A 14155-nucleotide genomic window follows, 5' to 3' on the forward strand; every position below is an offset into this window, starting at 1 on the left:
GCAGGTTGTTACGGAGCCATCGAGCCAGGAATTCAAGAGTTGTAGCTCGGAAACGGTAATCCCGAAGTCGCTAGAAACGGTGGTGCAGTCTGTGTATTCGCTATCGTAGCCGCTAACTTGTGTGTAGCAGCTGCAGGATGAAACTGTACCTGCGGGGATGATGGACGGGTTGGGGGTGAAGCAATGGGCAGAGTCGAAGGGAGGGGGGGCTATTTCTGATCGCAGGCTTATTGTCAGCGGAGGTCTATCCATAAGGGGAGAGAGCCGACTGAAAAATGGAAAGATACTCATGGCCTGGGTCGACGGAGCCGTTTCGTACGCAGTAGCTGTAACCTGCGTTGAGAGTGCAGGGGTCTTGATTTGCATCCAGGCTTGGATTCCAATCCAGCAGCTGGGACAACGTAATCCTGTTGGTAGCAGCTACCTAAAAACAACGATTGGAAATCTCAAGGTTCAACGGGATTTGGGGCTGAAACACGCTATCGCGGATGGTCGTGTCAACGTAGTTTGTGTAGTTCGTGCATACGGTACCCGTCGCGGGCACCGCGGCGCTAGGAACGGCGACATCGGGAATTGGGAGGCCATCCGGGCGGCTCAGGCAGATGTACTGGCCCACTAGATGGCGGAGGTTGGATCAGACGCTGTTGATGTTTGGGTTCCAGGCCACGAACATGCTGGGGCTTACCGAGACACCTGCTGAGGCAATGATTCCGTCCCACGTGTCCCCTTCTTGTACTAGGTATATTCGGCATTGGCCCACCAGGCACAACCTAGCACCGGCTGGCAGCGACGAGCACGCGCGCTTCAGACCGCTGGGCCCATACACGGCAAACGTGCTGACGTTTTGAGACGCCGCGACACTCTCACAGGTGTCGCCGGCTTGGATTGTATAGATGGTCACACATCCCGGATCAAGCGCTGCTGTTGGCGAAGCGGATGCTGCTGTGGGCGATCCTATTCTGGCGGCGACGTATGATGCTGGCGATGTAAAGGCATAACCCGACTTGGAGCAAGACGACGTAACCGAAACAAACGCGGAGGCAAACGCTTCGTCGTACCCAAAGGGAGAGTTGAGCTGTTGCTGCATGATACCCAGCATGCAGTCGGAACATTGCTGGTCGTCCGTGAGCTTGCTTGACGGCTGGTTCAGCCACTCAAGAAACAACACATCGCAGTACTGCTGTGTAATCCTATATCTCATGTCAGCTTATCTTCTCCCAGAGGGGTATTTACGGTGGGAACACTCACGCATCCCGACGACAATTTAGACCATACGTGTAGATAAGCAGGTCTACTATGAACGTCATCGGGAGGCTGCCGTATTCCGCAGGCATCACATCGGTAGGAAGTATGCATGCTGACTGAATCGCCGTCTTTGCATCGTTGAGGGAGTCGAGACAATTCGTCGTGCAGAGGTCTGTGAGATGTTCAACAGGCAAGCGTGGCGTGTTGCTAATTACCCCGTAGATTAGCTCACACACGATCAACATTCAGGTTTTGAAGGACTCACTTCTCTGCCGAGAAAGCGAGGATTTTCGGGCACGCCACGGTAGTATTCACTGCCGTTAGGCATGCTGTACTGAGATTCGGCCAGTTGTCCCGAGGGTAATCCGCGAAACTCTGCGCAAATGCTGCAGCAAGAAGGGTAACGAACACCCATGTATTGAGCATCACAATTTGGAATTGGCCTGGCATGCTGGAATTGGAAGCAAGCGTGCCCGGAGCGCGTGTCCAGCAACAAAGGGGCAGAGAATAATCAATACTGCAGAACTGAACGCGAGATGGTCGGTCACATTCAGGACGAGTCGGGGGGAGACGCCTTCGAAAATGAAGAAGCGAGGACGGAGCGGATCCGAGGAGACTGGTGATTCAATATTGGGGGGCAATACAAGACGGTTGGACATCGAGGAGACGGAAGGGGCATCCAGCGTTGCACTCGCAGCAACGTTATCTTTGTGGTTTTTCTGTTGGCACTAAACACCGCTGATGGGGCGCACATGCAAGATCCATGTGTCCTGCGTCTGGTATCACAGCAAGGGAAAATAGTCAATGGGCGAGACCAACATCCAATGCTGAACCTTGACACGCACGCGGTATTCAGCTGAACTGATGAAGAGACAGGGACACCCGTGCCGCTGAAGAGATTTACCCGAGGGCACCAAGTAGGGTTCTCCACACAGGGTAAACCCTTCACGTCCCAGCCCAACAGGTGATCGGAGATACTACTGTCCGAACAGAGCCGATAATGTGAGGGCCTTGTAATTATGCATGCAGTGACCGATTCATCGATATTGTTTGCGCCATTTATGAGAGTGGGCTGAAATGCAAGCGAGAGATCGGATGTCTTGTTGAAAGGAACGCAATATGGAGGGGGTTGCCACCGTTCGCCGACACCCTCTCTCGCTGGCTCTGCATCTTCTCGTTTGCAGACCTAGCCTGAACTCCTCTTCCTTATCTAAGACGACCTTTATTGCTTTTTGTCGATCACGATGGGCGCAGATGTACTTCTGATTTGGCTTTTGGCCTGTCTCTTGAGTGCTTTTCATGCCCTGGCCAACGCGCAAGCCGTCTTTGCCCACTTTATGGTGGGCAACACGGCCATGTACTCGGTGGCCGACTGGGAGGATGACATGGCAGATGCATCTGCCTCGCACATCGATGGCTTCGTGCTGAACATGGCACGTGGCGAGACAACCAACGGGGCCTCCCTGGCTAACGCCTTTACGGCGGTGAGCAATTTGGGGAATGACTTCAAACTATTCTTTAGCTTCGACTACGCCGGCAATGGGCTCTGGGACAAAGCCGATGTCATTGCCCTCGTCAACACCTACGCGCCCCACGCGGCTTACTACAAGCGCGGATCTCAACCCCTTGTCAGCACGTTTGAGGGCCCGGCAGCATCGGCAGACTGGCCAGACATCAAGTCGTCCCTCGGCGCAGGGCCGACCTGGGCAAAGGGCACAGCTGACGGGTTGTTGAGTTGGGCCGCGTGGCCAGAGGGTGCCAAGAGCATGATCACCTTTACGGATAACTCGTACCGGGACGTTCTCGGCAGCGCCCCCTACATGATGCTCGTGTCGCCTTGGTTCTACACCAATATGCCTGGGTTTCGCAAGAACTGGCTCTGGCGTGGCGATGAGCTGTGGTTTGACCGTTGGGTGCATGTGATGACGTAGCAGCCAGACTACATCCAGATCATCTCGTGGAACGACTACGGTGAGAGCCACCACACCACATACGGCCGCTACGAAGCAACGCCTATAACGCTTTTGATGCCGCCCATGGTCGAACTCCTCTGAACTATGCGCTGAACAAACCCCACGACGGATGGCGAGCCTTCGTACCATTCCTCATTGACATGGCTAAGACCAACACCACGTCCTTCGACCAAGAGAATGTGGTGGCCTGGTACCGTGAGCAGCCAGCCTCGGCATGTGGAACCGGAGGGACGACAGGCAACACAGCCAGTTAGCTGAAAAATGTATATACCCGCCAGGCGCACTGGCCCAAGATCGCCTTTTCTATGCAGCGCTTTTGGGGTCCCCGGCAACCGTCTCGGTTTCCATCGGCGGCCAGGTCGTTGCGGGCAACCCCATCACGACATCCTGCCCAGGCGGCATTACTAACTGGAACGCCAACGTCATCATCGGGTCTCCGCACTCCATCGCATCGGTTTCCCCACTCTCCCTGTCCGACTCCGTTTGCACAGGGGGCTTCGGCGACCCCCAAGTACCTCGACCTCTGCAAGTTCGCATGCAAGTACGGTTACTGCCCGTCCGTGTGCACCTGCACATCATTGGGCGCGGCCATCGCCAAACCAACCGCACTCGGCGTCAACGGGTGCCCCAAGCCCGGCGTCGACAGTACTCACCTCGGGTTGTGTTCCCTTTAGCCGCAACTATGGGTACTGTCCGGCCAGCCTTTGCCAGATATATCCCGCGGACCACACGTGCACAGCGCCAAATCCCACGGCGCCTCCCGTTCCAGTGTGTGTCTCTGGCATGACCGACGGCCCCTTCAGCGACTTGTGTAGCTTTTCCTGTCATCACGGCTTCTGCCCACCTGAGATCTGTACTTGTACACGCGCCGGGTTGTTTGGCCCGCTGGCTCCGGCACTAACAAGTATGGTTGGGGGATCCATTGGCAGCGGGACCGATTATGGACTGTGTCAGTGGACCTGTGCACACGGCAATTGCCCGTCGGACCTGTGCACTTGTTCAGGCAGCGGCTGTTCCGATGATGGCGGTCTCCCGGGCAGCATCGCCTTTTCGTTTAGCAACCCCACTCAGTTCGCTATATCCCAGCTGGTGCAGATGGGAGGGATGGGAGGTGGCATTCCCAATGGTCTGACGCACATCTGGATGGAACCCGTGGGGGAAACATATCCGCTCGGGAACCCCGGCACAGGGTACATCGGAGAGGTCGGGCCAGGCGAGGAGTATCAAGGGGCGCTGGGAGGACCCGCTTGCCGCGTAACGGATTGTCTTGACCAGGCCAACCCTCTCCACGCGGGGTGCCAGGCCGGGGAGGTCAAACTGGGCTTGGATAAAGATGGATGCTTGAGGTACATGTCCGGACGCTCCATCTGTTGCCCGGCCTCTGAGTCCATCACAACATGCACGTGGCGTGATCCCGGAGGATCCAACTGCAATGGCCAATGTCAGACGGGTGAGACGCAAATCTGGGCCTCGAAATTGGGTGACGGCGGGACCACTTCTGGCCCTGTTGACGGTGCAGGGCTCTCCTGCGGCTGAGGGACCAAGGCGTTTTGTTGCGGCACCATAGAGTATGCCGCTGCGAAACGGGGATGTCGTTGGTCGCCGTGTGGTGCTCGATCAGCTTGCGATCCGGACACTGAGGTGACCCTATTGAGCCGCACCGTGAACGGGTGGTGCTGGCCCGGGTACAGGTCCCAGAACTATTGCTGCCCGAAGCCGGCCGCGCTCAAGGAATGCCGCTGGTCGGACTGCGGAACAAACTGCAAGGAGGGTGAGATCACCATTGACCGCGACACCCATGGAGACTACAGTAGCGGGTGTTGGTGGTTTAAGAAAAGAGCTGTATGTTGCAAGGTGGACTTGCCTAGCCCTCCTGCCTTGGCCGTTTGTCATGTGGAAGACCCGTACGGATGCGAGGACCCGGGAGAGTGTCCGGACACTTGGGACGATGGCGACCACGAGAATGACGGTCTTCTAACGAAGCGTTCCCCAAGGAAATTTAAGAGCGACACACTGCCCAGCCTCATTCTTGAGTCTCAAAGTTATCCGGCACGAGGCAGGTTGATCCCCAAGATGATTGGCAAGTACGGGGAGGTTGTTTGGTTTGCGGTGTCGACATGGTGTGACAGCGTGAAGATTATTCGGCGTGCATCGGCCGCCGTGGCTACTATACCGAAGGCTCTCGACGCCGAGCACCCTATTGACGTGAGCTTTTTGTGGTCCTTTGTTCCTTGTCCCTTAATTGCTCCTGAGATGCACACCCCGGGCCAAACACTAATTACCCATGATCAACGCAGCCCTCTCAAAAGCTGCAACTCATTATATCCTTCATTGAAACCTGTGTCACCGGAGTTTTCCCTGGTGGGAGACAATCGTCCATTGCCAAGATCCCAGCTACATGGTTCAGCACCGTTTTCAATGCAGAGGGCATACTTTCGGTAACCCTTCCTAGGGTCACTTCATCGTCCCCCGAAATTACAAGTCCAGTGCAGCGTATGTTCGAGGCTTTCGGCTCCTATACGAATGTTGACCCGTTCCTGCTCGCGGAAAAGACCATGAATCAAATTAAGGGTGCTTTTGCCGGCTTCGGCCCCGCGATTGCGATGGAAAATCTGGACGAGGTCTTTTATGACAGCATCGGCGGTGACACCACTGCGATCAGAGAACATGCGCGGCAAAAATGGATGACATATATCCAGAAGGTTTGTCATCATCATCCATTCTGGCCTTCCTACTGTCATTAACCCTAAGCTTTCTCTGCTTGGTGTTTCCTGTCCTCTGAATGTGTGCTAACGAATTAACCTTCCAACGGCTCATAGTTAGTCTATCGCCCTTTTTGGGTATCTTAAACACACAGAGTTTCAGAGTCACTTGGACGCCGTGGTAAGCAACGTCCGAACCCAACTTGCTCTCACTGAGCAAAACACTTCCGGCGGGGGTGGTCTTGTTGCACACTGGGACGAATTCTGGTACGTTCAGAAGGAGGAGATGTCCAAGTTTGCCCAGCAGCAGGTTCGTGACCAGATCATGCGTTTGTCCTATCTGGTGTCTCGGACAAGGCCGGCCAATACAATGGTGTGGACAGTGTTGTTGGACACCTGATACGAAGAGACGGGCGATATGAGCTGGCCGTGAGGCGGCGAGAGTGACACACATGTTATAACACAGACATCCGTCTCTCGTCATAGTTCTGCTCTTTGGTGTCATACCACCACACCTTTCCTTGGATACAGGCTCAAGAATAAGTAGCATGTTCATGAAATATTGACACAATTATTTTGCACACGGTTCGATAACAAATGAGCCCCGAAGTTTGCGATTGAACATTGCTAGTACATACAAATACATCTTTCCATCAATATCAGTGGTGCTAATTATGACATCGATTCTGTTTATGCTCTCCAATGCAGGTATATTGTAAAAAAGTGTGAAATTAAGATACTACCGAGAAATTGCAAGTGACCTTTGCCAAACTTAGATGTCGATGATCCCGTCTTCAACAGGAAGGATGTACCATGAGTTTGCCGGTAGGAGCTGTGCATACAGCTTGACCAGAGCATCCACCCTCACCCTTTTCCTGACATCTTGCAACTCCCGCTCCCTGTCGTCCTCATCTAACCCCTCTTCTTCCTCTTCAGCACCCTCTTCATTCTGCCCCCGCCCTTCATCAGCCCCCCTCATTAAAATCTTGACGGTATAACCGCCTTCTTCCTTCGCTTTCCCCTCATCAACCACACTCTCCAAACTCTCTTCATCGACACACAGGAAGAAATCATACCTTGCCCCCCCAAACCCCGTAACTCCATCACCAAAAAGACTCCCCGCTCTATCTTTCTCCCCCTCATCCCCGTGTAGCCAGTCCTCAAACCGTTTCTGGGCTACCTCAAGACTTGCATTGTTCAATGTGGCTGCATCCTCAACGACTGTCCAAGCAGCCTTGTCATAGAGGTGTAGCATCGCACGCTGCTCAAGGTAATCGTGGGTATCTTCCTTGATAAATTGAACAAACTTGTCCCATTTTGCTTGCGAGGAGTAGGTGCCGCGAATAATGACAAAACCCCAGTGCTGCAGACGCCAGTGGACGAGGAAATCAAGTATTGGTAAGACCCCTTTGTTTGAGAAGGCATCGAGAAGGCCCGTTTTTCCTGCTTGGTAACTTGTTGTTCTTTGGGTTGTTGATTTCAAGGGAGACGGGGGGTAGAAAATGCGGGGGGAGAAATAGAAGGGTCTGGCGGAGGTACCTGGAAATGTTAGGGGACCCCTCAGTCCGAAAATGGACCAATTAAAAAAATGATAGAGGCGTGACCTCTCTCAGGAGCTTAGGCCCTTTTACACTCAGGTACATAGGTAGATACATAGTCACTCTGGTGAGGGCTCTTTGCGCATTCCTCGTACGACGCGGCCAGCACCATCCTCTTTCATCGCACTATAGGAAATTGGGGAACGAATATAATTTGGTATTTACCAGGATTGTGAGTATCTTTGCAGCCCCTCATGATGGGACGAGGCTTAATTGAGTCAACTCCACGTCTACCGCCTCGCCGTTACCAGCACCTTTCACTTCTTCGTCCTTCTTGTCACCATGAACATTGTCGCCATTCCCTTCCTTGGTCCCTTTGTTCTTGAGCTGTTGAACCCCACTGGCCACATCCTGATACCATTCCTCAGCGTCCCTTGCCCCATCTTCAACATTGTCTTGAGCCTGGTTCCTGTCATTGCCACCACCCCCAATGCCTTTATCATCTGTATCGTCCTCGACAGTCGCATCAGCGCGGCCATCTATATCGTCCTCGTCGACATCGTCTTCGTCTTTGTCAGCACACTCGGCCGAAATACCTGAGCCAACAACCTCCCAGCTGTAGTGTGATGACGGAGCTGGTAGAACCATCGGCGTGACAGACCACACCATCTCCCACAACGACTCCAGCAAACCGTTGGCTACCACGCTCCGAAAGCCTAACAGCTTCGCTAGGACCATCAGAATGATCACCTCTGCCAATCCCGCCAGCCAACCGCGATCTCCAAAACGAAACTTGAACAACATGCATGCCAGAATCGCCAGCGCTTCCCTCCAAAATCGCACCAGCCATCCCGACCCAACACGCACGTCGTACCACACCCATTCCAGCCAATGCACGTACACAAAGCGATCCCACCGTCCCAGGAGCGCAGCAAGATCCTTCGGCGGATCGTCAAGTCCCTTCCTCCACCCCATCAGACGGTCGTCCCAGTGGTGTTTCACCTCTAGCTTCTCGCCCAATGTTGACCGCCACGGCCCCGCCTTACAGAACCGGACCCAGCGCTTAACAACATGGCATGCAATATCGCGATCGACCTTGAAATACTCTTTGTGCCGCTGCCCGCAGCAGCAGTTAAAAGTGTACTGCAGGTGCTGCAACTCGGCGTGGGCGAGCTTCTCCACAGTCGTGTAATACCGCTCAATCTGCGGATGGGGCATGTCGATGCTGACGCGGTCAAAGCGGATGCAGCGGCATTGGTGCTCAATCTGCCGCACCCGCCTCTCGACAAACTTAGTCGTGTGCCCGATCTTAACGATCTGCTCCCCTTCATGAACGGCAGTCAGGACGTAGACGAAGGCGCTGCTTCCCGGTTTGCTGGCTACAGCGGACCGCCTGATCAAGTTTTCGATGGCGACGTCGGTCGTGCGAAAGAGTTGAGGTATTCGTAAAGGAAAGGGGTTGTTTGCCGAGCGGGTCTCAGCCGCTGGACGAGCAAAGTGTAACCGAGGTTTTGGCCGACTGCTTGGAGTGGACGGCTTGGGCGGAGCTGAGGCCCGTCGCTTGGCTACAGAAACAGATGGTGACTCGACTTCCGGAGAAGCAATGTCGATCGCTGCATCCTGTAATACTGTTACGGTAGGTGCTGAATGATGTAAGACTGGAACTGGGCGATATTTCGGTATCGGAGTTTGTGGAGAAGAAGACTGAGCGCGTGAACCTTGAGGTTTACATATTCTCTTCGGCGTGAGCGGTTTGAGGGGGTTGGCTTGTTGACCGGTCCTTCTCTCCGAAGGAGATGAAAGGATCGCAGGTTCGTCTTCACCGGCCAGCCGCTGTGTTTTGGGCTTTCGCTTCGGTTCTGGCGACATCATCGAACGTTTGTGAGTAGGTAACTTACTAGTGGAAGTTGAAGTACATAAGAACGAGAAACTCGGCCTTCAGCCGGGATTTAGTACCTCGGTATTTATAAATCCGGAGGTTGGAGGCAACACGACGACCAACAGGGCCTTGGCAGGCGCTTAAGGTGCCAGGGACTGAGGTGAAACTGTTACAGCCCTGCGGCCTATTAGACGAGGCCTCCCACCTCGCAAGATTTTTACATGCAGGTGAATATGCGACCCTTGTATCGCACAGCCACACATAACTGATCTCTCTCACGACATGCTTCAGGCTATACAAGCGGCAAGGCAGAATTGGAGGTTGGGCTTGCCCAATGGCTTCTGTGTAGCCGCGCCCTTCAATATCCTGCAGAGTCAACAGTGCACCTTTAGTGCCCACACGGCTCAATTATTACAGCACAACTCAGGACTTTGGACCAACTTTTCGTTGGCTCGGCATAGGAATGACTTTAGCTGCCGTCTTTCTAGCATTGTTCTTCCTAGCCACTTGAAGTCAACGAACCGCTTCTGTTAAGCATAGATTAAGGCATGTTGTATCAGGGGTTATCCATTCGCCGGCGGCAAAACTGGCACCCAGGGTGAAGATATCTCCGGTTGAGCTGCGTCGCGGGGCTGCGGTAGCCGCGCGCCGACTGTGGAGCTAGACCAGGTCTCCCACCCCCTTCCCACCCTACATCGTCAGTTGACTTGAGCAATACAGAGCCTGAACCTGCCGCGGGGGAGGGCTGCAACCTCGTCTTCCAGTGGCTTAACGATCTGTATGTACATGCCGCTAAGTGTTTCTGCGTCCCCGAGGCTGACCCTCTCACCTGACGGTACCCACGGCACATCTAGACACGTGCTCACAGCTCTCATGTACATGGCTATACATCCATCCATTGCCCTCCACACACGGCGGGCAACCAGCAGTTCGGCGTTCGGAGTCGGCTCGCCGCCGTCAAGGTCGTTTGCTGTATAAAACTTCTCCAGTGGTGCCCAGCAGTTGAGCTCAATCAACAAGTTGCCCAGTTTCAAGAGACCAGGATGGCGGTGGAAGCGACCCAAGTCGACTGGCTCGGACCCGGGGGGAATCGTTCAAATGGGGTACTGATGAATGGTCTAAGAAGGTCGATGTCGTTATCGTCCTTGTAGAAGAACCTCATCCGGCCCTTATCCCATTGGTCACTGAGCCAAGGACTTTCATGGAGCTGCAGGAGAGACCGAGCAAAGACTAGGGCAAGCCGACGGCGACTGGCCAGTGGTGGATTCGGGTAGCGCTCCAACATCCCAGCGAACGATATACTTGGCACGGCGATTCTGTACCGGAGTATCGGCTCGTTTGACCGAAGACGCCAGGTTGTCAGCGTATTGGGGGCGTCTTCATATTCGACGAGGAGATTGAGGCAGAATTTCGTGCTAGCTTTAGGCTGGGTGACATCGCAGATTGTACTTAGCTCAACGCCTTCGAGCCTCTTTTTCAGCCCCGCGCTGTGCTCGCAGAGGTGGTCAGTCACTAGTCTTGGTCACTTCAGAAAGCAAGCCGGTAATTAGATACCTTGTTCGCTTGATGGCAATGACTCCCTCACAGTACCGCTCACTTGGATGACTCGAATGCAACACGAGGGGGTTGAAAGCGACACCCTCACTGGCGTTGAAATCGAAACCTTCAGGGCTTCTCAAGGAGAAACACGCCTCGTGCCTAGTCCCGCAACTGCAAATCCAGCGGTGAGCTAGCGCGGTAAAGAGACTCATCGACATGACCCTGAGAGGGGTGTGAAGGTCTTTCTGGGCCGTGGAGACGGAAATATTGCGGGCGGTATTGTTGCACGCTCTCTCGACGACCTTGCCCAGCCGTTTATCCCAGGTGTTGAGGTTTCGAAGGCAGGTATCGTGATCTGATGTTTTTTTCTAAAACCTAATCCTACCCTAAAGGCGGCTCTTCGTCTCCCCAGAATCAATATCGTGCTGGAGTTTCTGCAGTTTGAGAAACATGGCTGTTTGGCCCTGTAGAAAGCGTCAGCAACATCAACGACGTCCCGCGGTGTAGAGCAGGAGTTTTCACCATGTCGGCTTTTGTCATTTTCAAGGAGTTGTCGTCGATCAATTTATCCAGCAAATTTAGAACTTTCTTCATGATGACGTCGAAGTCGTGCTGGTCGTCGATGGATACCAGTAGCTCAGAAAAGGACCTTGCTACCTCTGGATCCTTGTTCCAGTCACTCGATCCTTCTTGTCGCAGTATCTCTGCCCTTTTCTCCTCAGAAAGATTTGGAAGATGCTGAAAAAGGGTTGTGATGTGACTTTTGAGCTCCGACGCCTCCCAGTAGAAGGAGGTGTAGAAGTCACATAGCTTCTCATCGTAGGGCGCGTGCGGGATGGCTTTCCGGAACGGCAAAACACCGAATATGACACCTGGTACTTCGAACCCCGACATTTCAATCAACCCAAAGAGGGTCGGAAGCAATAGTATAGGCCCTGGGGGACGATGGTTGAGGGAAAAGCAACTGCCAAAGCCGTCGGAGCGCAAATTCCCGACCTTGCTCTCGATAACAAGTTCACAAGGAGCAGGTAACACATGATTGGGGCCCGCCAACCGCCCCTCTCCCCCAATCATACAAGCTTGTAGCTGATGACTTGATCCACAATATGTGTGTATACCGGAATTCACCCCTCTCTCTTCGTCAAAGGCCGGCATCCTACTATACGAGTCCCATGTTTTTGATCTTCGGCAAACTCCTGGAGTTCTACTGTAATAAATATCCCTTCCTCTACACGGACTACCGTCATGTCTCACCTCTCGGACCTCGTTCTGCAGTGCAGCCAGCTACTGGACGCCGCCGTCCAATCCAGGCCGCAGCGAAAGCTGGATCCCGATCTTCTCGTCGAGCTAAGTAACCTCCTGACTCGTCTCCGCATCTGGGCCGGCTATGTCGGCGCATCTGCACCGGGACAGGCTTCTATCGACCATCGTCTCTGTGACGATGCCGACCTTACCGAATTACTTACGTCCCTGTTTCTCGCCCTCAAGCGCGACATAGAGTCTACGATCAATCCTCCCCTCTGCGAAGAGGAGGACATTGGATCAGGGGCTGAGGAGCGAGCAAGTTTCGATTCGTCCAGTTATTCGAGCACAACTTCTTCTCTAGAGCTGGATTCGGACGCCGAGGAAGCCACCCAGGTATCTAACCGCGCGAGTCACGGATACTACGTCCAGCGAGCTGCCAACATCACCGATAGACTCTATCGTCTCTCGGCCTCCCTAAAAAAGCCGGCGTCGTCGAGCGAAAATGATAAGGAGACTTCTCATCGAGCGGCCAGTGTGGGTTTGTGACGATCTGGATGGTGTTAGAGATCGCGCCCAATGCTACATGGACGCCCGGTTTGAGCATGCTTCCAACGTCCTGATCGAACGCCTTGTCTCTGCTGCGGAATTCCGACGATTGAAGTTTGCTATAGGAGGCGCCATCAGGGTGAACTTGCGCAAGGGTACGAGGCTTCCACAGCGAGAGAAGGCAGCAATCTCCAAGTTCAATCTGCCAGCACTTCCGCCCTTGCCCAGACCGGCGGGTCTCCTTCTCAGGGGCCACAGAATAACGACACTCGGATGCCGTCCGTCCACCTAGGCCCTCAAATCGAGGGACTTTCGGGAATCATCCCTTCTTCGGTCGATCCCCAACAACTGCGAAATCATGCAAGAACCTCACCGTCATCCAAAGTCGCACAGCCTGCCTTTGCAAGGAAAAAACAGCTTGACGTTCTGCGGCCGGCAGGTCACGTAGACGAAGTAGCGGGGTTGGTTGAGTGCCCGTACTGCTTTCGGTGGATTAAGGTGGAGGAAACACAAGAACCCCGATGGACGTAAGTCGTTCTGACTCACTACGCCTTTGGGTATTTTCGAACTAACTCGTCGTGTGTTCGTTGAATAGCCGTCACATTCTCAACGACATAGACCCATATGTATGTCTGTTCGACACCTGTAAGGAGGGAGATGTCCTTTTCAGTTCACCTGAGGAATGGCTTGGTCATATGCAGTGGCGACATACGCTTGTCAGGGCATGTCAGGCGCCTGGGCACGAAAATCACAGGTACAATTATGAGTCGGACTTGGAAGCGCACCTCTGCACCGATCACGCCAAGGCCTTTACACAGATTCAGCGCCGTGAAATTCTCCAGAAGAGCGCGATACTGTCGCCAGACACCTTTGCGATCCTAACAGCTAGTATCAACGCGTCTCTGCCTGTCACCGACAGCCCTTCCCGCGGCCTGGCTAATCCTGCAAGCGATCACGAGCACCAATGCCCACTCTGTCTTCAATTGCCCCCCTTTCACGCCGACACGGACGGCAAGACTGTCGAAGATGGCATCCAAGATCATATTCTAGGCCACCTCGAAGCTATAGCCCTGATCTCACTACCAGCGTTGGAACAGACGGGGGATACTGAGAAGGGCACAAATATCCGTCAATTGATGGTGTATGATCTTAACTTCTCCCTCGATCAAGATGATGACCATCTCGGTCCGGTTGCGACCTCGCCACCCGAGGTAGCCAGGCCGGTCGCTGCGAGTGTAATTACACTAAAGGATGCAAAAAGGTTCTGTAAGAAGGAGCCTTCCGAGAAAGTGTTCATCTGGACCTGCTGCCACTGCTTGATGGACCACACAGGATCTAACCATATCCAATGTATCAACTGCCACCATGTCCTTGGCCTGGCTTGCTGTTACCGGCAGCTGATACGCTAGATCGTAGTTTTGGGAATTTGAGAGTAAGTCGGCCCCCCTGGATTTCGGCCACCCCACTTTTCGGCCACTTGGCAAACCA

General features: G+C 53.9%; 7 protein-coding genes across 7 annotated transcripts; 3 read left to right on the plus strand and 4 right to left on the minus strand.

Annotated features, from left to right (window-relative positions):
* Positions 1 to 424: 424 nt before the first annotated feature.
* On the minus strand, positions 425 to 1695 carry C8A04DRAFT_32541 (uncharacterized protein; the record flags this gene model as incomplete). Its single annotated transcript, XM_062782130.1, has 4 exons — positions 425 to 615; positions 778 to 1190; positions 1249 to 1452; positions 1511 to 1695. 4 exons carry the CDS (start codon positions 1693 to 1695, stop codon positions 425 to 427), a joined length of 993 nt encoding a protein of 330 aa, XP_062633341.1.
* Positions 1696 to 2489: 794 nt separating this feature from the next.
* C8A04DRAFT_40309 (putative glucan endo-alpha-glucosidase agn1 protein) lies at positions 2490 to 4993 on the plus strand (the record flags this gene model as incomplete). The annotated part of the gene is made up of 5 exons (XM_062784894.1): positions 2490 to 3164; positions 3224 to 3467; positions 3497 to 3650; positions 3893 to 4122; positions 4917 to 4993. The coding sequence occupies 5 exons, from the start codon at positions 2490 to 2492 to the stop codon at positions 4991 to 4993; spliced, it is 1380 nt and encodes a 459-aa protein (XP_062633342.1).
* A 298-nt stretch (positions 4994 to 5291) lies between these two features.
* On the plus strand, positions 5292 to 6320 carry C8A04DRAFT_32543 (uncharacterized protein; the record flags this gene model as incomplete). Its single annotated transcript, XM_062782131.1, has 3 exons — positions 5292 to 5423; positions 5516 to 5920; positions 6042 to 6320. The coding sequence occupies 3 exons, from the start codon at positions 5292 to 5294 to the stop codon at positions 6318 to 6320; spliced, it is 816 nt and encodes a 271-aa protein (XP_062633343.1).
* A 372-nt stretch (positions 6321 to 6692) lies between these two features.
* C8A04DRAFT_40310 (uncharacterized protein) lies at positions 6693 to 7575 on the minus strand (the record flags this gene model as incomplete). The annotated part of the gene is made up of 2 exons (XM_062784895.1): positions 6693 to 7363; positions 7554 to 7575. 2 exons carry the CDS (start codon positions 7573 to 7575, stop codon positions 6693 to 6695), a joined length of 693 nt encoding a protein of 230 aa, XP_062633344.1.
* Positions 7576 to 7710: 135 nt separating this feature from the next.
* Positions 7711 to 9327, minus strand: C8A04DRAFT_32545 (T5orf172 domain-containing protein; the record flags this gene model as incomplete). The annotated part of the gene is made up of 2 exons (XM_062782132.1): positions 7711 to 9101; positions 9189 to 9327. The coding sequence occupies 2 exons, from the start codon at positions 9325 to 9327 to the stop codon at positions 7711 to 7713; spliced, it is 1530 nt and encodes a 509-aa protein (XP_062633345.1).
* Positions 9328 to 11262: 1935 nt separating this feature from the next.
* C8A04DRAFT_32546 (uncharacterized protein) lies at positions 11263 to 11770 on the minus strand (the record flags this gene model as incomplete). The annotated part of the gene is made up of 2 exons (XM_062782133.1): positions 11263 to 11340; positions 11399 to 11770. The coding sequence occupies 2 exons, from the start codon at positions 11768 to 11770 to the stop codon at positions 11263 to 11265; spliced, it is 450 nt and encodes a 149-aa protein (XP_062633346.1).
* A 351-nt stretch (positions 11771 to 12121) lies between these two features.
* On the plus strand, positions 12122 to 14099 carry C8A04DRAFT_32547 (uncharacterized protein; the record flags this gene model as incomplete). Its single annotated transcript, XM_062782134.1, has 4 exons — positions 12122 to 12655; positions 12806 to 13194; positions 13263 to 13878; positions 14084 to 14099. Coding segments are annotated over 4 exons (1555 nt in total), but the record flags the coding sequence as incomplete, so codon positions are not given.
* Positions 14100 to 14155: the final 56 nt, after the last annotated feature.

This window comes from Dichotomopilus funicola, assembly GCF_033296635.1.
Source record: "Dichotomopilus funicola strain CBS 141.50 unplaced genomic scaffold C8A04scaffold_91, whole genome shotgun sequence".
In the NCBI taxonomy this organism is placed as follows: domain Eukaryota; kingdom Fungi; phylum Ascomycota; class Sordariomycetes; order Sordariales; family Chaetomiaceae; genus Dichotomopilus; species Dichotomopilus funicola.